Raw genomic sequence first — 20,382 nt, 5'->3', positions numbered from 1 at the left:
ATATGAATATCAACCATTAAGCCAGATTCAAAGATGCACTTCAAAATAAAGATCTAGATCTATTTGAAATAACTCATTTATGAGGAGCACATTGAAAACAAAGAATATTTGAGCCTCCAGGCCTTGGTTAGCTATGAAGACAACACAAAATAGACTTATAGTTCAAACCTTTCTGTGTGATGTGATATAAGCCAGTGGCCAAAAACTGAGAGACAACAAAAGTAGCAGGGCTAGCTAGCATGTATCATTATCTTCATATAATTCCTGTGCAATTCAACAAACAAGGCATCATTGGTACATAGATGCACAATGTGTTTTAACTTTGTTTTACCATTATTCAGTTGGTCAAGCAACCAGGGTGAAACTGTACATGGAGAAGTGCTTTTAATTCTTGTGGGTATCAATTTCCATTAGAAAAATTGTCTCAATTTCAACAGATGGAGCAAAAAGTATGACAGGTTCAAAAAATGTTTTTCACTATTTTAAAAAATTATTAGGGGATGTTTATTCATTATTCTTCAGGAAGCACTATGTGCAGAAATTAACAAATGGAATTGGTGATTAAGATTATCATCTCCAAGGTAGCTAAAAAAGTTCTTTATCGTCACCAATTTAAATAATTTCTGATTTGGGTAAGCAGATCTTCTTCTGCATAACAAAGTTCATTGGTTATCCATTTTTGCTTAACTGATTACTGTAAGAAAAACATTTGTTCTTGAAAAAATGTTAATTTTGCAGAGTTAATTAATGATCTGTGGATCCAAAAATTTAATTTCATGGTGGATGTTACTTCTAGTTAATCAGCTTCATTATAAGTGACAAGGAAAGAAAACAATTTGTTTAAAGAATTAATTTTGTTTGAAAACAAATTTTCATGTTTTGGCAAAGGTTTTGAAAGGGAAACAAAATCCAGTTTCTATTCCTATTGAGATATTGTTGAGAAAATAATTATACTATGGACATTGCTATTTTGGAACAACACTATGAAATTTGAAGGCAGCAGGTTCTAACAGAAAAGCAAGGTTAGCCTTTGTTAAAGATTCTTTGAATGCCATGGTAAGAGAAATCTTTAATATTGGTATTGGCAGCTTTGGAATGCAGTTACTGGATTCAAACAATTTTTTAATCTTCAAAATTCCATTGTCTTTGTGCCGATTTAGACCTCTTAGAGAAAAAATAATTGTGAATATGTTTACTTCACTATTGGTCTGCTTTGAAAGATCTGGAGAGGAAAGATATTTTTTTTTAACACCTGGAATAATATTTCCATCTCATATGATCAAATTAAGTCAATTGACGAGAACAATCATTTTCTAACATGAACTTTTGTCAAGAGTAATTTAAGGAATTGTGATTAAAATGAAACACAATGGATAAATATGACTTAACCCTTAGTTTGTAGTAAATGCAAGGCCATTGTTCACAATAGTGGAGTATTTTACCTTTATTTTTTTAAGTATACCTTAGATGTTCTTTAACTTGTAAATAATATTATTGTTACTTAAATATGATACTAAGTCTTATTTAATGTTGAACTAAGACATATTTAGCAAAGGTCAGCTCCATACTTTTAATCCTAATTATTTCCATCAAAATGTTGCTACAAATGTAAAGCTTAAGTTATTTAAAAAATGGCTTTTAGAATAAATTTCTTGTTTGTATTGTTTATATTTGGCTCCTTTGGATTTTAGAATTATGATTTCCCTATGAAACCCCCCTCCTAGTCCATTACTAGTTCTCTTAATTGTCATTAAAGAACCATTTTATATTATTTATTTTTAGTTGGCGCTGATTTTCCAGAAATCAGAAAGAGAGTACGAAAATGTGATTTCACATCATTATCTGCATTTAGTGACTCATTTTTTCATACTGATGGTGAGTCAGAAGATACAGTGTTCTCTTACTTATTGAGGTTGTTACATTCCAGAACTACCCGCAATAAGTGAAAATTCATGAAGTAGAGATGCCATATTTAGTATTTATACACCATTTCAAGCCTTTATAAACCCTCCCCATGTAGTTATACACTATTTTACACTTTTTATTCTTTTTGTATTGGTTCCTACATTATTCTGTACATGTAGATTGACTGTACCTGCATCTTTTAAAACACTTTTTCTTAACAACATGAGAAAATTTCCCTTTCACTTCAAATTTTACATACAGTAGTAATCAATAGTTTGATGTATTTTGGTACAGTCTGAAAATTTGTAATGCCAATAATCAAATATAAACATTACTGTACTGTAATTTATTTACCCAAAAAGGAAATTGCTTGTACTATAAAAATAATTTTAGCACTTGATTTATATGTAATCTCTGTTATGGCTGGAATTATGAACTTCAGGATCTTTTAGGATCACTTTGAGTCTCCCAACTTAATTGGCTTCTTGGCATTAGTTTGTGAAAGTAAAGTTGTCGGTTTTTGTGCTGGCCACATGATAACCTCAAATGTTCCCTTAAAAGCATATAGATTGTAAGGTTTAAAAGGGGTACTTTATTTATATTTAGTTATATTTATATGCCTAAATTTTAAGACATTCCTTTAGAAATGAAAATTTTATGTCCCAGCTAAAACTGCCTGCAGGACAGTAGTCAGGGCTCAAAGAGGAGTGCATAGCACACAACCAGATAAGAAAAGTATTATGTATGTCAGAAGTTTTCCATTAACATTCATGTGTCTTTTTTTAATATCATTTTTTTTTTTCAGAAAAATCTACTTTCTACAAAGACAAGTTGTATGAGTTATATGCAAAATATGAACAAGAAATAAATTTGATAGAGTTTTTTACAGTAAGTCTACAAATAAGTTTCCTTGTTTAAATTTTACATCACTTCCTGCAATACAAAATTAAAATTTGGTACATACAATATAACAATGAAAAGGTGGATGGAATCTAGATTTGTTGTCACAATAATCCTGAGTTCAAACCCAGCCTGATGACATGCTCTATCGTCCTACAGATGGTTTGGGCTACAATAGAATAATCTTCATTTCTGAAACATTGTCTGAAACTTAAAAACAAATACTGGATGAGCTTTTGTTTTGGTTTCTCTTCTACTTAGAGCAAGTGGAGAAGTATGAAATTTCCAGCTCAATGTTTCCAGAAGAGCAGATACAAGAGAATTGATAAAACTTGGTTTGCAGTGGAGCCTAACTCCAGTTGAATATCCTGATGTTTTTCACTGTCTGATCATGTTGGGCTATGGCCAGTTATCACTGCAGGATAGTTAGCCTGATAGTAAAAAGTACACTGTCTAGGAGTGTGGGTCTATCTACCCTCACCCTTACTTGTTTATTCCATCACATTGATTTTATAGGTAGACAGGTGACCACATTAAGACATTATGTTCACAATGTCTAGAGGTCTCATCTTAGGAATAAACTGATTTTGCTTACTTGGAGATAAATCTCAATTAGGTGGCATGACACATCCCTACTAGTGTGACCTTTTGTTTCGCAAAGTACGAGTATATAACTATATTTCATTAGTGATGGAAACTGAGCTAAATTTAAAATATTAAAATATACCTAAATAATAACTAAAAATAAAGTAGTTTTATATATATATATTCAAGCTAAACTAAAACTAATTAAACTTTGAGAACTTTTGATAATTTTTGTATATGGTTTGTTTGGTCTAGACTCTAGCTAATCTTTCTACTCTATACAATCAGTAATAAGGAAGATGTTGCTTACATATGTTCTTGTACAATAAAATAAAACGTGTATTTTTGCCTTTAATTATAACCTTTCAAAAAAAAAAGGCTACTTTCCTTTTTTAATTATTTTGGTGTATTATATAACGGAAAACCTTACAGTAAAGATTAAAATCTCATTAAAGAAATTAATCCAGAATTCTATATTTAGATCGAGTAACCAAAGAAAAGAAATTTGCTTGAGTGTTGACCCAATAGCTTCTACTGCAGTACAGTGTGTCTTTTACAGTTAACTCCTACAGCAGAATAATGTATTGGGACACTAGCAACCAGGTTTTTAAAAAACCAGTCAGACACACAGTCATTTACTTTTTGGTTAGGGAGGGTGTGGATGATTTTTTTTCTCCTAGATTTGGTTTTCCTATTGCTCTTAGATCCATCCAACTGTTGATCTAGACCTAGATCTCAATAATCTGCCGACAGACTTTAATTGAAATATGCTAGGGTTGAAGCTGTAAATAGGATGTACTGCTGTAAATAATTTTTTTTTACCCCTAATGATTTATGTAAAACACTATATATTAACCTACAATGCTTTAGATTCCCACATTTATATATTCCACATGGACCATCCCTCACACCCTCTTTGCAGTTGGTGGCCTCGTATATACACACACATACTCATGCATTACACAGATTTGTTTGTGATAGGCCTATCTGTTAATAAATACTGTTACATTTTATTTAATCTATCAGTAATAGGGTATAGAAGTTTTCCAAAATATTCAGTAACACAATATATTCAAAAGACATGCAAGTATCTAGATCTTGCCAGATATCATACTTTAATATCTGACCATATCCTGTGCTACCCTAATAGAAACAAAGGGTTTATAAAATATTGTGCTTAACTGTATATAAAGGGAATGATTGCCAGAATAATGATCTTAGCCCCCTGTAATGATATTAGTTTGATCACTAAACAATGAGCCATTAAAATGTTTGTAAAATGTTTTACATGTTTCTGATGTTCCTTCAGAGTTGAAGATAGTTTACTTCCTAGTCCAAACCTCCCGCAGGGCGACGGGGGATGGGAGCGGACTGGGTTTGAACCCGACGTGAGACCATCGATAAATCTGAGCGACAGTCCATCGCACAAACCGCACGACCAGGCAGTCATCCAGTAACACATTAATAACACAAACATACTTTGGAGCAATGCTACCTAAGTTTGTTCCCAAGGTGCATATATGTGTTATATCTATACCTACAGGAAATATATGACTCATTTTAATTTTTTAACAAGATTATGATGTGATTTATATCCAAGTCATCTTACCCTTGATTTTATGATCCTGCAAGTAAAGTTTGTACTCACTGCTATGAAACAAACAAAGTTTTTTTGCTTGTATTTGGTATATAAAGAAAAGTAATAATATATTCTCAATGTCTGAGTGGTGTTGTCCATTGAGGATTTTCTTGTTTAGCAATGTAGCAAATTCTTGAAAATTTCAAATGAATGTTTTGATTAGTTTTGTGTAATAAATAAATATATCTGCAAAACTTTTTTTTTTCCCCAGTGTCTCCAGGTGATTGTCCAGCCTGTTGTAGAGACTCTAATATACCAAGACAGATTGATTTGGTTGTTGGAATCAGGCTATCAGAATTCTAAAGTCATTCCACTCTTTGACGACCAAATATCTCCAAGAAATTTAGCTCTTGTGTCTTACAAATCTGTTTGAAATGACAGCTAAAACTAATTTAATGCAGGCTCTACAACACTCTAACCCTAACCCACCATCACCACCATGCTAAAAATCCAATTTTTCTTCAAAAACTGCCTCAGGAAGATTATTATGGTCTACTGGTCAGACATGATCACTAATGAGGAACTGTGGCAAAGAACAAAGGAGCAGCCCAGAGGAGATGCTTGCTATGGATTAAGTCACACCTCCATCCAACAGCCCAAGACTAGCCCTCACCTTGAACCGCTTGGAGAGAGTAAGAGGGCCCAACCCTGAAATACATGGCATTGATAATTGGATGCAGCCGGGTTAAACATATGACAGTTGGAGAAGCTCCCCTAGAACCAAGACACCTGGAGGAAGCAGTTGGTGGCCTCTGCCCCAGACAAGACCACATCCAGAGATAGAAAATACTTTTAAGGTTTTCAAGTTTGGAAAATTTGTTGTTTTTTTTTCAAATATTAAATTATTGCCTAGAAATCCTAAATATTTATATGTCAAAATACATGTCTTCTTAGGATTTATTTCAATAGAGATGGATTTATTTTTTTTTAAATTGTATAGCTCTCTATTTTGGACCTGTAGGGTGGAAGGACTATCTGGTAGAAGGTTTCCATGCTGCCTTGAAGCATAAGCGAACACAACTCATCTCATGTCAGGACTTGAGTCCCCAAGATTTTCTAGAATTTTGACATCTGAAATTAAACCAAACAGAGGAGATTGAAATTATATGTTTTCAAAACTTGTGTGCATAGAGAAGTCAAGAATTTTGTACTGTTTTAGTTGTTTTGTTTTTATAGACCTAGCTGGGTGCAGGCGTTTGTATCTGTTTGATTTTATTTTTATTAGAATCTATTTGTTGTTTTAAATTATGTCCAATTTATTTGCATAGCAAATAGATTTTTTCTCTTTAAAAAAAGTTAACATTTTTTGTTTGTAATTATAGTATTTAGTATGACAGAACTTACATAACTTAGCAATACAATTGTAAAAAATAATATTTTTTTATCAAAAATTTAAAACCATTTGCATAAATGTGTTTTAAAAAATGGTAAATTGGTATCTCCCTTACTAAAAGGCCTCCAGTGTTTGTTACTATTAATAGTGAATAGTTGTAAAAATGGTGTATTTTATGAAAAAACTGCTTGCATAATTGATTTTAAAAATTAGATTTTTCACTTTCAGAAAAGAATTAAGTAGCAGTTGCATCAGAACTTTGAATGATCTAAAATATCATGATGTCCGATTTTCATTTTCTCTTTTAGTTTCTAAGATCTAAACAGGACAGACAGACAGGCCATACAAAACTAAAAGGGGGCCGGGAAAAAAAATGGAGTTTTTAATACTGACATGTTCTAATGTTTTTTCCTTCAATTTTATTCATAAACAAAAATATTGTTGACTACAATACAGATTGTGACATTTAAGCATGTTATCTTTTATAGAACTTTTATGTGCAGTTTGAGGTATAGCTGAACAGTTATTAAAATAGACAAAAGTATTAATTTTTATTGTTGTTCTTTCTGTATGGGGCTAAATCAAGGTAAAGCACTTGGCTTCCACATCCAGGAATCTCAGGTTGTATTCTCTGTGAACACTGAGATTCTGACTTCTTAGGACGTCCATGTAATGGGTACTTTACATTACTTGGGAAAGGTAAAAGGTGGTTGGTTGTTGTGCTGGCCACATGACACCCTTGTTAACCTTTGGCCATAGAAATAGATGAGCTTGACATCATCTGCCCTACAGGGCAAGGTTTGAAAAGGAAACTTTAATGTTATATTTTTTTACACTAAATTTATTTCACGAATAAATAGGCCTATGTGATCCAAATTGATAGCACTGCAATCTATAACTGGCTATACACCACTGAGGATTCAAATTTCAACTAGTACCCTTGTATACAATGTGTGATAAAAAAAAATTGTAAATGACATTTAAATATCAACATAGCAGTCTTATTTGTTTTCTTTATCAACCCCAGCCCAAACAAATTGCAAGGAATTTCTTAGTAGTCTATGAGGCAGATACAGGTCCAATATAATGACTAAAGGTGTTCATTTTTTGTTAATAAAAACAATTTAAAACTCTTGTTAGAGATGGAACATCCTGGGATATCCTAATGATGCATCAGTACTTGTAGTTTATTAGTCAGCTGCTTCACTTCATGTCCACTTTGACTTCTCAATAGTAGACTATGGAATACAGTTTGGATGGAAGGGTTTGTTGTACCTTTTTTTTTCTCTTTTTGCCATAGGATAGAATATGTGGCAACGAAAGATTATTATGGGAACCAGGTCTTTAAGGTTCTTACTTTTTGAAAATGAAGTCGATTGCATAATATATAAACATGATATATATATATGTATATGTATACAGGAAAAATAGGTGTTTGTACTCAGTGATGGATCGCCTAACTTTTAACTACTAATAAATTAATAATAAATGTTAAAATACAAGAAAAGTCAGAATTGTTTCCCCCCACATTGAAAAAGGTGCAGGTATATAACTAAAAAAAAAAAAACCAACCTTTTACAAAATGCATTAGAATTACAGAAATGGGAATCAAATTGGAGCAAATCTTTCCATCCAGAAAAATGCTAGTTATTAAGAGTAACAAAGAAATAAAACTAATAGAAACTACTTTATATTCATGGTAAACCAGTTACACTCTAAATATCTAGGTGTAATAGGAAATGAAAAGATATTGAATTCTCATATTAATCAAATTATGAAAGACCAAACAAAGTATTGAGGTAAATGAAAAGAATGTTTTATAAAATAAACAGGAACATAAATTAACCTTATGGAGGCCATTATCAGATTATGCATCGTCTGTTGGGGAACCCTCAACTCAAGAAAATATCTATAAAAAAAAAAACTAGAACAAATAGAGCAGTGAAATTTTTAACAAACAAATATTCACATTTGATTAGTAAAATCTCTAAATTTAGGGACGCTTCAGGACAGAAGATCAATAACAAATGGTTTATATTGTTATAACTCTGCCTTGCGCACCGTCATCAAAGCTAAAAGGTACGCACTGTGATAAACTAGACTGAGAAGGATGTCAACATTAGGAAGAGAAGGAGAACGATTTCCGCCAATATGGAGAGATTGTGCCTAAGATAGATGTTGTTTTGTGTCCCTGTGATGTCGTGTAAATAAACGTCTATGTCTCGTTGAGTTGCATCCCTTAAGTTATTACAATACGATACATAAAACACTGAGCCATAATTTACAAATAGAAAAATAAAACCCAATAAAGTAGGTCTACACAAAACACACAAAGGTAGAGCCTCATATCTTATTCCATATACTAGAACAAATACATACTAGTGCTTCTTCCACAGTGTCATTAGAGAGTGAAATGGGTTGCATGAATCAGCCAGGAATGCACGACTAGATTGACACACGAAATGCATAGGACGTAATTATTTGCCTCTTTTGAAGTAACGTCTGTAATCTATAAGAGAGGAAGATCAGAGAATGAACATCTATTTTTAACATACTGGGTAAGTGTTGAAAGGAAACTCTGTCATTGTTTATGAAATATTATGCTATTGTTATTGGAATGAAAAACGTTTGGCTGATAAATGTAATGTCAATCTGTATTCAGGTTAGTTGCTTTTAAACGCTTAGAACTTTCGAAGTTCCGGATTTTAGTTGTTGTTTTTTTTTTTGTTGTTGTTTTTTTTTCATATTTTGTGGGGAAAAAGGGGTTGTTGTTTTTTTTTTACTTCTTTTTTAAAGCTGTTTTTTTTTTTAAATACAAAATAATAACTGTCTCTACTAATACAGTAGAATTTATATTTGACACTCATTCTCCATATGAAGAAAAAAAATAATTTTGTAAGCGCGGTGCACATGTTCCATTTCCAATGTGATGTCACATAATGCTGATAGTTGTCTCATTTCGTCTTCCCGTAGGTACTTTTGATTAAATTCTTGCACACAAAAAGTTCAGTCTTCAAATTGATCATTAGTGTACTTTTAATTTCACAGGGTTATTATTATTTTTGGCAGATTTTGCACTAGCCTTTATATAAAGGGAAGTAATATTTAAAATTTGAGAATTTGTTGGACTAGAAAAAGATATTATCTAGTTCTCTCCCTTTTTCTATTATGAATTTTAGCCTCATTTTAGTTTTAGGTCTGTATTTCAGAATTAAAATAATTAAACATGTATCGCAAATTACTATCAACGATGAAATCTCAATACGAGAACTATCTACATAGGAGCAGAAGGTATTTATCATCCCAAATTCAATATAATGCTAATCTGAATATATATGAATAATGAATTCGTCCGTCCTCCCCCCACTCGGCCAACCTTTGGAGGGGGGGGGGCGAACGAATTTTAGTAAAGAAATCACACAATTTCTGTACGAATTTGTTACTTATGTTAATAATATAAGCTAATTATTTATATTTCAACCTATTTTTAGATTATTTCGCTCCCCCCTAGAATGCCGATTTGGTGTGGTGGGTGAGGGGTGGTGGCATCAATCCCGCCCAATCCCATAAACTTTCGAGTTGTGGGGGGGGGGGGGGGGCGGTCCAATTTATTTGTAGAAATCAAAGCTTGTTAACAGAATCAACTAAATATCTATATGATTAAAATTTGTTATTGATATTTTAACCGATATTACGTTGTTCCCCTGTTGGCCGATTGGGTTGGGGAGGGGGGCGAATACCTCTACTACCCTTCCCACCTAAACCCTTTGAGTGGGGGGGGGGGCGATCCTATTTTTATGGAGAAATTATAGTTTGTGAACAAAAATAGTTGAATATCTATATGATTTAAGCTACATATTGATATTTGAACCCATTTGCATATTATGTCGCACCACACTCTAATCTCAAATTTTATCATTAGTAAATATAAAATGAAAAAGGGTTTTACCAGGTGGGAGGGGTGGTACATGCCCATCGGACAAACCAGTACTTTTTTCTTTGTGTATATTAGTTAAGAAATTACAAAATTTAAATAAATCTGTCACTAATATAATTTATATATGCTATAAATAAAATTCGTATGTCGAGTAGACCCAATTCTTTAATGCCAAACGCAATCATAAGAAAAAAAAAATGACGTTTTAAAACAGAATAGTAAAATATGGCAACAGAGTTTATGTAATTGCACATGAATTTATCATAATTATTTTAATAAAGACTTTGTTTTGGAAAATTTAGAATTCATAAGAAATTTTTCAGTATAAGAGTAACAATTGAGATGAGTTCTGAACCCAAATATATTGTTGTAACTCTCTAAGGCAGGCACTCAACGAAAGACAGGTTGACAAGAGTAAATGATGTATTTATTTAGTGTAACTAGTATAAGCAGCAACAAATAGTAATAGTTACTAGTTAGACTTGGACGTCTGCTATAAAGTCACAGGGAGTAATATGTCTTAAGTTCTAAGAGTCCTACTTCATACCAGAACACAGAACAGACCACCGACACACTTCCTAGTGTCGCTCCAGGTCTCCCACACAGTTTCCTAGTATCACACAGGACAGCACTCAGCACCAGACTGTTCAGACTCCCATGACTTCTAGCCGGCTCACAACAGTCCTTCTTCCTGTCTCTATATGTCTTTCACTAGTCGTGTTCAGTAGTGCTCAGATGCGCACCATTAGTGTAGCGCGGGAGCGGGGGGTTACAACAATATTTTTCCTAGTCACCTTTTTTCCAACATTTACTCAATCTGATATTTTTCTATTGTATAAATAAATTTGGGACTATAACTCACATTTATTATTGAATCTTAAAAATGCATTAGAATCTAACGGTTCCACTTAATTTCCCCTCCCACTTCCGAATTTTTTCAAGGAACAAATCGGTTGTATTTGCTATTTGCAACCATCATTCTTTTGATGTCTTATGCTGGCCAAAACAAGCCTGCTATAAAAGGTCTCGCTTAACATGGAGATAATTTTACGATAAATGTGCCTAATAAAGATATACTCACGCTACTTGTGCCTCGATTTTCAGTCACACTTCGGCCATTGACCCCTCATTACTATATTTTACTAAATTTGACCTGTCTTTTTAATAGGATGAACAATGAGCTGCAGATGTCAGCAGAATGCGTTTTTCCAATGAAGAATGCAAGTAGTGCTTGGCGTCGTGTGTGCGTTTATGCATAGGGTTAGGGTTTACGTTAGGGTTAGGGTTTGGAAAAAAAAAATCTCCCCCCCCCACTCCAAAGTTCTGGATCCGCTAGTGCATCGAGAGGGTCTCAACTAGTCTCAAGTTCGAACCATGCATTATTCCATCCATTGCTGTTTAGCATGAGCCCAGGATAGGGCGTACCGGAATTAATCTTCTTTTGAACTGTCTGAGATTTAGCATAGGAAACAAACGAAACAATTAATAGTTTGAAAGTTTTGGCGCCTCCCCGGGGTCACGACAAATGGTTCCCAGACACATAGTTCACGACATATAGTTCACGAAAATTGGTTCACACGGTAAATTAGCTTCCGGTTTAGAATGTTTTCATTTTAAATTCAACGGCGTTTCACTAGGGTTATCTCTGCGTTGCTGTGGTGAATTATGTAGGTCGCAGATGGGGCTACGTAGCCACTGGAAATATTGGATTCGTCATTAATGTTCGAACTCGAAGAAATGACTTATTATTATTATTACTAAAATTTAGTGTTTCTGTAGACATATATATCTGTGGCATTTTACGTCTCGTGAGACGATCTTTTCCCTTTGCAACTTCTTGTGTGACTAAAGAGGCCAATCCTTGATACACAGCTGCGATCACAGGTTGGGCATATAAAATCACCAGGCGCCATTGCATTTTCACCCTTCTTTCTGCTTCTGTTGTGTATGACATCTGCAATCTGTGACCCTTCCTTTATGCTCTCTCTCCATGTGGATCTGTCCAGTGCCACCTCTTCCCAGTTGCCAGTGTCGATTTTGAAGAGCTTCATGTCGCGTTTGCATACATCCGTATAACGTAAAAGTGGGCGACCAGCGGCTCTCCTGCCATACAGGATGTCCTGTGGAAGTCGACCTACTGGCATTCTACGAACGTGGCCAAGCCAGCCAAGGCGTCTGCTGCTGATAACAGACATATATAACTTGACATCGAATTGAATAATACACCAAATAAATCCAGGAATATGAATTCTGAACACTTTGATCAATAAATATAATGAGAAAACTTCGAAAAATCCAAATCATGTTATTGAAAGGGCAATCGTTTTCAGGAATTTCCAAATGTAAAGCTTTATTGATTTAAGATTTTCATAAATTTGAGTAGGCCTTTCGTCTTCTGAAAATATTCTAAGTCTGCATCTAAATGCTAATCCTTTGACTATTAAAATGTGTACTAGATCTATAGATTCGCTCAAACTGGATTCTTTCTCCTTCTTCTACTTAGATCTTCCAGCTCTGCTCACTTTTCCTCTTTAAAGTATTATATGCACTTCAAAGTATTTCCGAGTATACCTTTCAGACCTGGCGATCTATGGGCAGATGGTGTAAATCTCATCTGTTACAATTGTTATCGACAGTGTCATGTGACTAGCAGAACAACCAACCGACTTTACTCTCCCAGCGAATGTCAGGCAACCATCCGAGCTTGATTTGGGCTGGAGTCGGGGTCCTACAAATTCCGATGCTCAAAATCAAAGTCTTCAGCGGGATTCGAACTCCTAACCCAAGCGCTTTCCCACTCAGCCACCACTTCCCCTTTCTGGCTTGTGATAAATGTCATTGCAAGTTAGGAATTCTTTTCTGCAAAGAATATACTCTCCAAAGCGAAAGCCACATTAAAACCTGCGACGTATGTGGAAGGGAGTGTCTCTCCAAAATATTCTCCACAGTCATATGACAAAGTGTTCTACGAGATGAACGAAAGTCGTTACCTCAGAAGGAGACCAACAATACTAATAGGATTTATTTCAGTCCAGTCGCAGAGCTAGACACATCTTCGTGTTCTGACATTCGGGGTCTAGAATTTGTAACGACAAGTAGTCCTCTTGTATCATGGGAAATAATGTATTGCAGAAAGCGAGTCTTGGGTAATTATGTTGTCATACGAATATCGTTATGGCGACGAGGTTTGTTAGTATTGCTTTGATCAGGAAACATTATGTCGCCGTCTGGTAAAAATTAACCTCTAGTTCCCATCCCTTTCCAATCCCGTAAGTCTTCTAACTTCCCTTGATAAAAAAAAAATTCCAGAAGACGAGATATCTGTTGAGAAATAAGAGATCAAGATTCGAGGAGTCTCTGGCCACTCCAAACTTCCGTCCACCGGTCGCCATTAGCCGGGTCGTCAGATCTGCTTTAAGTTTTTATTGTTTGAGCATCATCGATTATCTCCCCTCTTCAGCACTGAAGGGAGCGATGATCTCCCATTGTTTGGGACCTCATTGATTGGCCAGCAGGATCAGACGTCTGCCACTGCGAAACTGGAAAAGGGGGGGGGGGGACTGATTGCTGCCGTATTGTTTTACCTGACGGAGTCTGCTCCCATGGACAACAAAACAAACATTGGGTGCAGCGTCCAACGTCTTCTTCAAATGTCACTGGGACTAGAGTAGAGTGAGGTCTCCAGTTCCTTGGTCGTCCGAGATCACGGCTGAAGAAGTGGCGATCGGCATAGCGCCAGAGAGCTGATAACGTTTTGTCTGTTTGTAGATCAGACGCCTTGATACTAGATGTATGGACACGATTGAATCTGTAGAACAAGGAGCTGATGGAAGGAGGCAAAGGTGAAGATAGTATTACAGTCCAACGGTTCTCATTTTGTTATATCCAATAAGCGTCGCATTTATGCATGATTCGGTTGAAGCGTACCGATGTTCGACCAACACTTATCTAGGAATGCTCATGCTTTAAACAAAGAAAAAAAAAGCAAAATTACTTTTAAACAATTGGTTAGCACAAAGAGCAATATCTGAAATTATAGCTGTCTGGATAAAACTATTTTATTCTCATTGCGTACCGAAGCGTGGAGTTTCTAGGAGTTGTCTAAGGAGAAGCTAGAAAAGTTTATATTGTTGAACCCCTCTTCGCTGTGTCTTGACTGGAGTGTTGACTAAGTCCAACTAACCAACAGACGGAGGTAACAACTAAGTCCAACTAATCAACAGACGGAGGTAACAACTAAGTCCAACTAACCAACAGGCGGAGGTAACAACTAAGTCCAACTAATCAACAGACGGAGGTAACAACTAAGTCAAACTAACCGACTGAACACAGACGGAGGTAACAACTAAGTCCAACTAACCAACAGGCGGAGGTAACAACTAAGTCCAACTAATCAACAGACGGAGGTAACAACTAAGTCCAACTAACCAACAGGCGGAGGTAACAACTAAGTCCAACTAACCAACAGGCGGAGGTAACAACTAAGTCCAACTAATCAACAGACGGAGGTAACAACTAAGTCCAACTAATCAACAGACGGAGGTAACAACTAAGTCCAACTAACCAACAGGCGGAGGTAACAACTAAGTCCAACTAATCAACAGACGGAGGTAACAACTAAGTCCAACTAACCAACTGAACACAGACGGAGGTAACAACTAAGTCCAACTAACCAACAGACGGAGGTAACAACTAAGTCCAACAAACCAACAGGCGGAGGTAACAACTAAGTCCAACTAACCAACTGAACACAGACGGAGGTAACAACTAAGTCCAACTAGAAAGGCCAACAATGAAATGAGCAAATCAAAGAGTGTTGATGAGTCCAAACCTTTAACCCGATAATATCTCTGTGGTGGCTGTCGCTAATCAAATAACTAAGTCCCAAAACTTCTCGACTAACAAAACGTGACTGTCTCGCAGACACGCTAACATAGAAACTGTTTGAATTTCATATTTAATTTGAAGTCTTAGTTTTTATTTTGACGTTGAGTGTGTACAAAATGTGTACCAGACAGACACACTGGGTGAGTTGACATAAGCTTTGTAATGGACAAATAGCTCTTGAATAAAAATATATATATAGTTACTGAAAGCAATACATTAATAATAATGAAAATGAGTAATTTATAAACGTCTATAACAAAATTAAAAAAAGACCTAACCAATACAACACTCCATAAAGTTAGGTAGACTCTGCTATGACTCAACATTCCAGTTTTAATGTCTGGTAGAATCTGTTTTAAGGCTCTCATATTGTGAGATTGATTCCTCTTTCGGCCTCTCGGTCACTTTGCAATGATCGTACTAGATATTCATTGATAATGGTATTTCTGGGGTTCTGTTTGGGGGCATCTCTGAATTCTAGACTTTACGCCCAACGGCCATTCTTCCGTCCAAGTACAACTTGTCATCTATTCATCTTTGACCAGACTTAAGAAGATAAGGTGTATATGGAATACGTGTGCTATGTCCAAGAGGCGCGGTGGCTGAGTGGTAAAGCGGCTTGCAAACCGAGGGTCCCGGGTTCGAAATCTGGTGATTAAATTTGGCCTCTGAATTCATCCAGCTTTAATGGGTACCTGACATTAGTTTGGGACAGCACAGTATAAGTAGAAAGGACTGTCTTTGATCTAATAAAAAGAAAAACATAAAAAATATACTTAAAAAAAAAAACAACTTCTATTAAGTGTAACTGTATCAATTACTTTGGATTAGTTTGTCTAATGATACAATAACCCACCTGGAAATAATAAAGCTGTGCGATTCGAAATATTTTTACCAATTGTTTTTGTTTAGCTTTTAGCTTTCTCAATGCGCTGCGATCCTGTCACTTGCCTCTGTGCGCTATGCTCCTATCACTTGTCTGGTCCAGTTGAGAAAGAGGAGTGAAGAAATGTGTATCTTGTGCTGCGATCCTATCACTTTTCTGGTCCAATTGAGAAAGAGGAGTGAAGAAATGTGTATCTTGGGAATGTTTACAGGGTCGTTTTTTTTTTAGTGCATACAAATTTTGACTCAGGGCTCGGGAGTCTTCAATGGGACTAATTCAACTTACATCACTACGTTTGTCTGTCAAAGTACAATTTCTTTCCCTTGTCATACTATTCAAAGTAATTAATTGTTAATTAACTATTAGGTTTTTTAAATTAATTCTTGTGTTGTCAGGTACAAGAAATACTTGTGCAAAATTTCAACTTGATTCGAGGTTGGGTGTGGTAGAAATAACGTGTAAAAGGTTGTTACCAGACAGACAGAGTTGATCTACTCCAACAAAGTTTATTCTAGAATGGGCCACAGTCTCTGTCGCTGATGTTGTGTCCTCGCAGTATCAACTGAAATAGTTCATCTAGAAACCAACTGAACCCGACTAGTCCTGGCGTCACTAAATGGCACGTTCAAAGGCCGTCAGTGCATCGCTAAGCTAAATACTTATATTACAATCATCATTCATCTTCCCCCCCCCCCCCCGTCACACTTTGCTTTCTGGCGGAGGAGGGGATGTTTTTTTTTAAAAAAGCAATATTTAGTTCTCTGTTATAATAAGTTGAAAAAAAAAGATCATAGATAAATAAAAAAAAATTAATCTTTGTAATCTCCTTTTAATCGAGATATACTTAACCTGAGTAGATAACTTTGCAAGTTAGGTTTTTTTTTGGTAACTTATTATTCAATATTATCTTGTTTATCGATATTCTATGTTCTTTTTTACTTTAAAATACATTAAAAATTTTGAGAATCACTGACAACTTGTTCAAACTTCCTACTGTGGGTAATGGATGCCTCAAAGAACTCAACCTAATGGGCATTGTGTGTGTGTGCGCGCGAGTGGTGAGTGCGTGTACGTGCGTTATTGTCCTGAGATGAATTGTGCCAATATTTGCCTGGGTAGCCTAATTAAACGCGAATGGGTTCCTGTAGAGTTAAGTGTAGACTGGGCCACTGGTGCTACTCATACAAAGGACAAACAGAGAATTAGGTGTCGGTCACGTGATCGCTTATAGTACAGTGATCATTATTCTTTGGTCTTTTTACCCCCCTCCCCCCCAGTGGACAACTAAGGGCTTTTGTTGATTATAAATATATAGGCCTATATATATGCATATATATATAGTGCATTAAAAAAAAAAGCTGCCGGTACTCAGTGATGGATTGCCTAACTTTTAATTAGTAATAAACGTTTACATACAAGAAAAGTCATATTTGTTCCCCACACTGAGAAAGGTGCCTATATATATGTATATATAAGCCTTCATAAACACTGACTAGTTGACTATAGTGTATTTGTAAAAGTGAAAAAAAAATACACTTCAGACCTAATGATCTTTAGGGAAGATGATGTAAAGGTCAAGGTCATCTGTTTCTATGGCCGATGGTTAACGAGGATATCAAGGTGGCCAGCACAACGATCAACCTCCTTTACTTTCCTCAATTAATGTCAAGCACCCATTGGTATTGGGGGGACTCAAGGACGTCCTGCAAATCACGGTACACAAAGATTCGAACTAGATACCTCGGTTCGGAAACCAAGCGCTTTATAACTCAGCCACCACGACCATATATATATATCAAAACACTTTATCTAAAGTAGGCCTATATACTTTTTTTTATAAGTTACAATACTGAACAGTGATATGCTTTCTTTTTTTTTTATTTCTTTTTCTCCTTATCTCGTTGACCGTTTTCTTTTAGCATTTGGTTCTATCAGTCTGGGTATTGAACTGGTAGAAAGGAGTATAATCAACCATAGCACATAAAATTCAATTTTCATTCAAGTGAAATAACTGAACGTTCAGAAATGCCCTACATTGAATATCTGGATGATCATAGATTCCACAACACATTTTAGTGAACAAATAACGAGGAGTGGTTCAATAGAAACATTGCGTTCAAGGCTGCCACCATATTGCAGGGAATCATAACAAATCATAAAACTCAAGGGAGACTACTCCAACAAATACATAATATGTTTTAACCATTAGACTTAATGTTTTTAATTAAAATAATAACAGAGTATTTATGAATAATTATGAAAATTTTCATCTTGATCCAAGAATCGGAAGTGGGAAAAAAAAGAATCCACATTGACAGACAGACAAACGGAGTGAGTTAATATAAGCTTTGTAAAAAAAAAATTTAAAAAGTTGTTCATTTTTAACTGTGCTCCACAAAGACGTGATTGGGAAAGAATTAGTAGCATTGATCCCTAGCACCATTAGCACTGAGGTTGTTGTTGTTTTTAATTAACATCGACTTTCTAGGAACAACTATAAAGAGTTACACACACATACACACACACACTCATACACATACACATGCACACACATACACACTCACACAGACACAGACAAAACAAATCGCTTGAAACAGTGAAAGTACAAACTCCTTCTCTGAAATCACGGGCAGGGTTTGGGTCTGAAGTAGCAGCCCTGCACCTCAGCGCACAATGACTTCCATCAACAAGATCGTCTGCTCTGCCAGAACTTCCCTTTCAAAGTGACCAAACAAATGCCAGTCCCGCCCAAAGCAGTCGTGTCCAGAAGGAGATGCTGACTGTGTGCTTACACCAGTAATCTTGTTACCTCCCCTTATTCCGTGACAAATATATCACCCCACCCCCCAGTCTTCTGTGTCATCGATGGTCCCACTCTAATGCACCCCCCCTCCTTGCCAAAGCAGATGTCTTTTGTTGCCGCCTTTGGCCGGACTGACCGTCTTCCTTCTTGTTTTCCTCTCGACAACCTCTCGACCTCTCAAGGGCCGTCGCTGGAGGCGATGAGATTCTCTACGGTCCCCCCAAAGATTGAGGCTATTAGAGAGGGGAGAAAGTGACCCTTCACTTCCGGCTCTAGAATAAAGTTTGTTGTATTTAATGTTATGAATAGAATATCGATCAACAGACACATCTACTTCATTTAAATAATCAATGAGTCCCGTTCAATTGTCTGCTTTGATCTTCTGTCCTGCTTCACTGTCCTAAACCAAGTCCATATCATACTAAAATGTTCAATAAATAACATTGCAAAAGTATTTGCCATATTTCGGAGGGTTTAGAAAAGTAGATAAGAGTAAACTGTAGTGAAAGAATGCAGTAGTAGTTTTATTTATATCTATACGCCTCACCAGTGCATGATTTACGTAAGTGGAGACCCTAGGTGTGATTCTTTTGGAGGCTCTTACCATATTTCAAAAGCGTTCATAGAAATGCGCCTAATAAACTTAATGTATCTCGAAAGCATATTAAATTTGCAAATAAAGAAATAAATTGCTTTTTTGTTTTGTATTTTATTTGTATTTTTAATTATTACATTTGTAATGACGTAGATAATTCTTCAGCTTGCCCGGATAGCCACTTGACTTTAAAAAAATGGCTGCTGGCTGTCTGCACATAAAAGGTGAAAAAACGTGGACACTGTCCATCCCCCTGGCTCCTTCGTCGTTGTACGTAACTAAATCTACATCCAAATCTCTTCGCATCGACGCCATTATATATAGCGATTTAACTTTTTGTGCCTGTTTCAAACCTATTGTTTTATTGTAAGGCTGAAGCTCTTTAGTCCAAATAAGGAATTAAACAATCGGCCTTCATGTTGTCGTATCTGTCTGCTGTTCCATTGAGGAAGTCTTTTTCATGATGCCTTCGCACAATCTGGACAGCAGAGAATCTGACATTTCTTCCCTATCTATCTATCTATCTATCTATCTATCTATCTATCTATCTGTCTATCTATCTATCTATCTATCTGTCTGTCTGTCTGTCTGTCTGTCTATCTATCTAATCTTTCTTCAGTCATCATAGCTGTATATTTATATTCCATTCAACAATCGCTTCTCCAGTGTTTCTGTGGTCCTGTATGTGTGTATCCTTAGGTGCATAGATGCGCATAGTAACTGTAAAATACAACTAAATAAAAATACAAATAAAAAATTTCCACGACTTTGGATGGTTTGAATTTTTTAGCAAAGATGATCAGATGGGAGGTCAGTTGTGATTCCCTCTGGAAGATATTAAACCTTTTGAAACCAATTGATGGCCTGGATGGAAATGAAGTTCATGCTTGAGAGCTCTTCAGCGTGTTGTCA

At 35.7% G+C, this 20,382-nt stretch overlaps 1 protein-coding gene across 9 annotated transcripts in view; it reads left to right on the top strand.

Moving 5' to 3' along the window:
• LOC106077585 (methyltransferase-like protein 25B) overlaps positions 1 to 6,906 on the top strand; it is a 29,616-nt gene extending 22,710 nt beyond the window's left edge. For all 9 annotated transcript variants that reach the window (XM_013238354.2, XM_056033137.1, XM_056033136.1 and 6 more), the window contains 3 exons: positions 1,783 to 1,875; positions 2,711 to 2,793; positions 5,241 to 6,906. In XM_013238354.2, coding sequence (XP_013093808.2) covers positions 1,783 to 1,875; positions 2,711 to 2,793; positions 5,241 to 5,402 — 338 coding nt within the window. In that variant the 3' untranslated portion in view covers positions 5,403 to 6,906. The remainder of the gene's footprint in view (positions 1 to 1,782; positions 1,876 to 2,710; positions 2,794 to 5,240) is intronic.
• Positions 6,907 to 20,382: the final 13,476 nt, after the last annotated feature.

This window comes from Biomphalaria glabrata, chromosome 6, assembly GCF_947242115.1.
Source record: "Biomphalaria glabrata chromosome 6, xgBioGlab47.1, whole genome shotgun sequence".
In the NCBI taxonomy this organism is placed as follows: domain Eukaryota; kingdom Metazoa; phylum Mollusca; class Gastropoda; family Planorbidae; genus Biomphalaria; species Biomphalaria glabrata.
The sequence above is the reverse complement of the archived record's forward strand: the minus strand, read 5'-3'. Positions and strand labels throughout refer to the sequence as shown.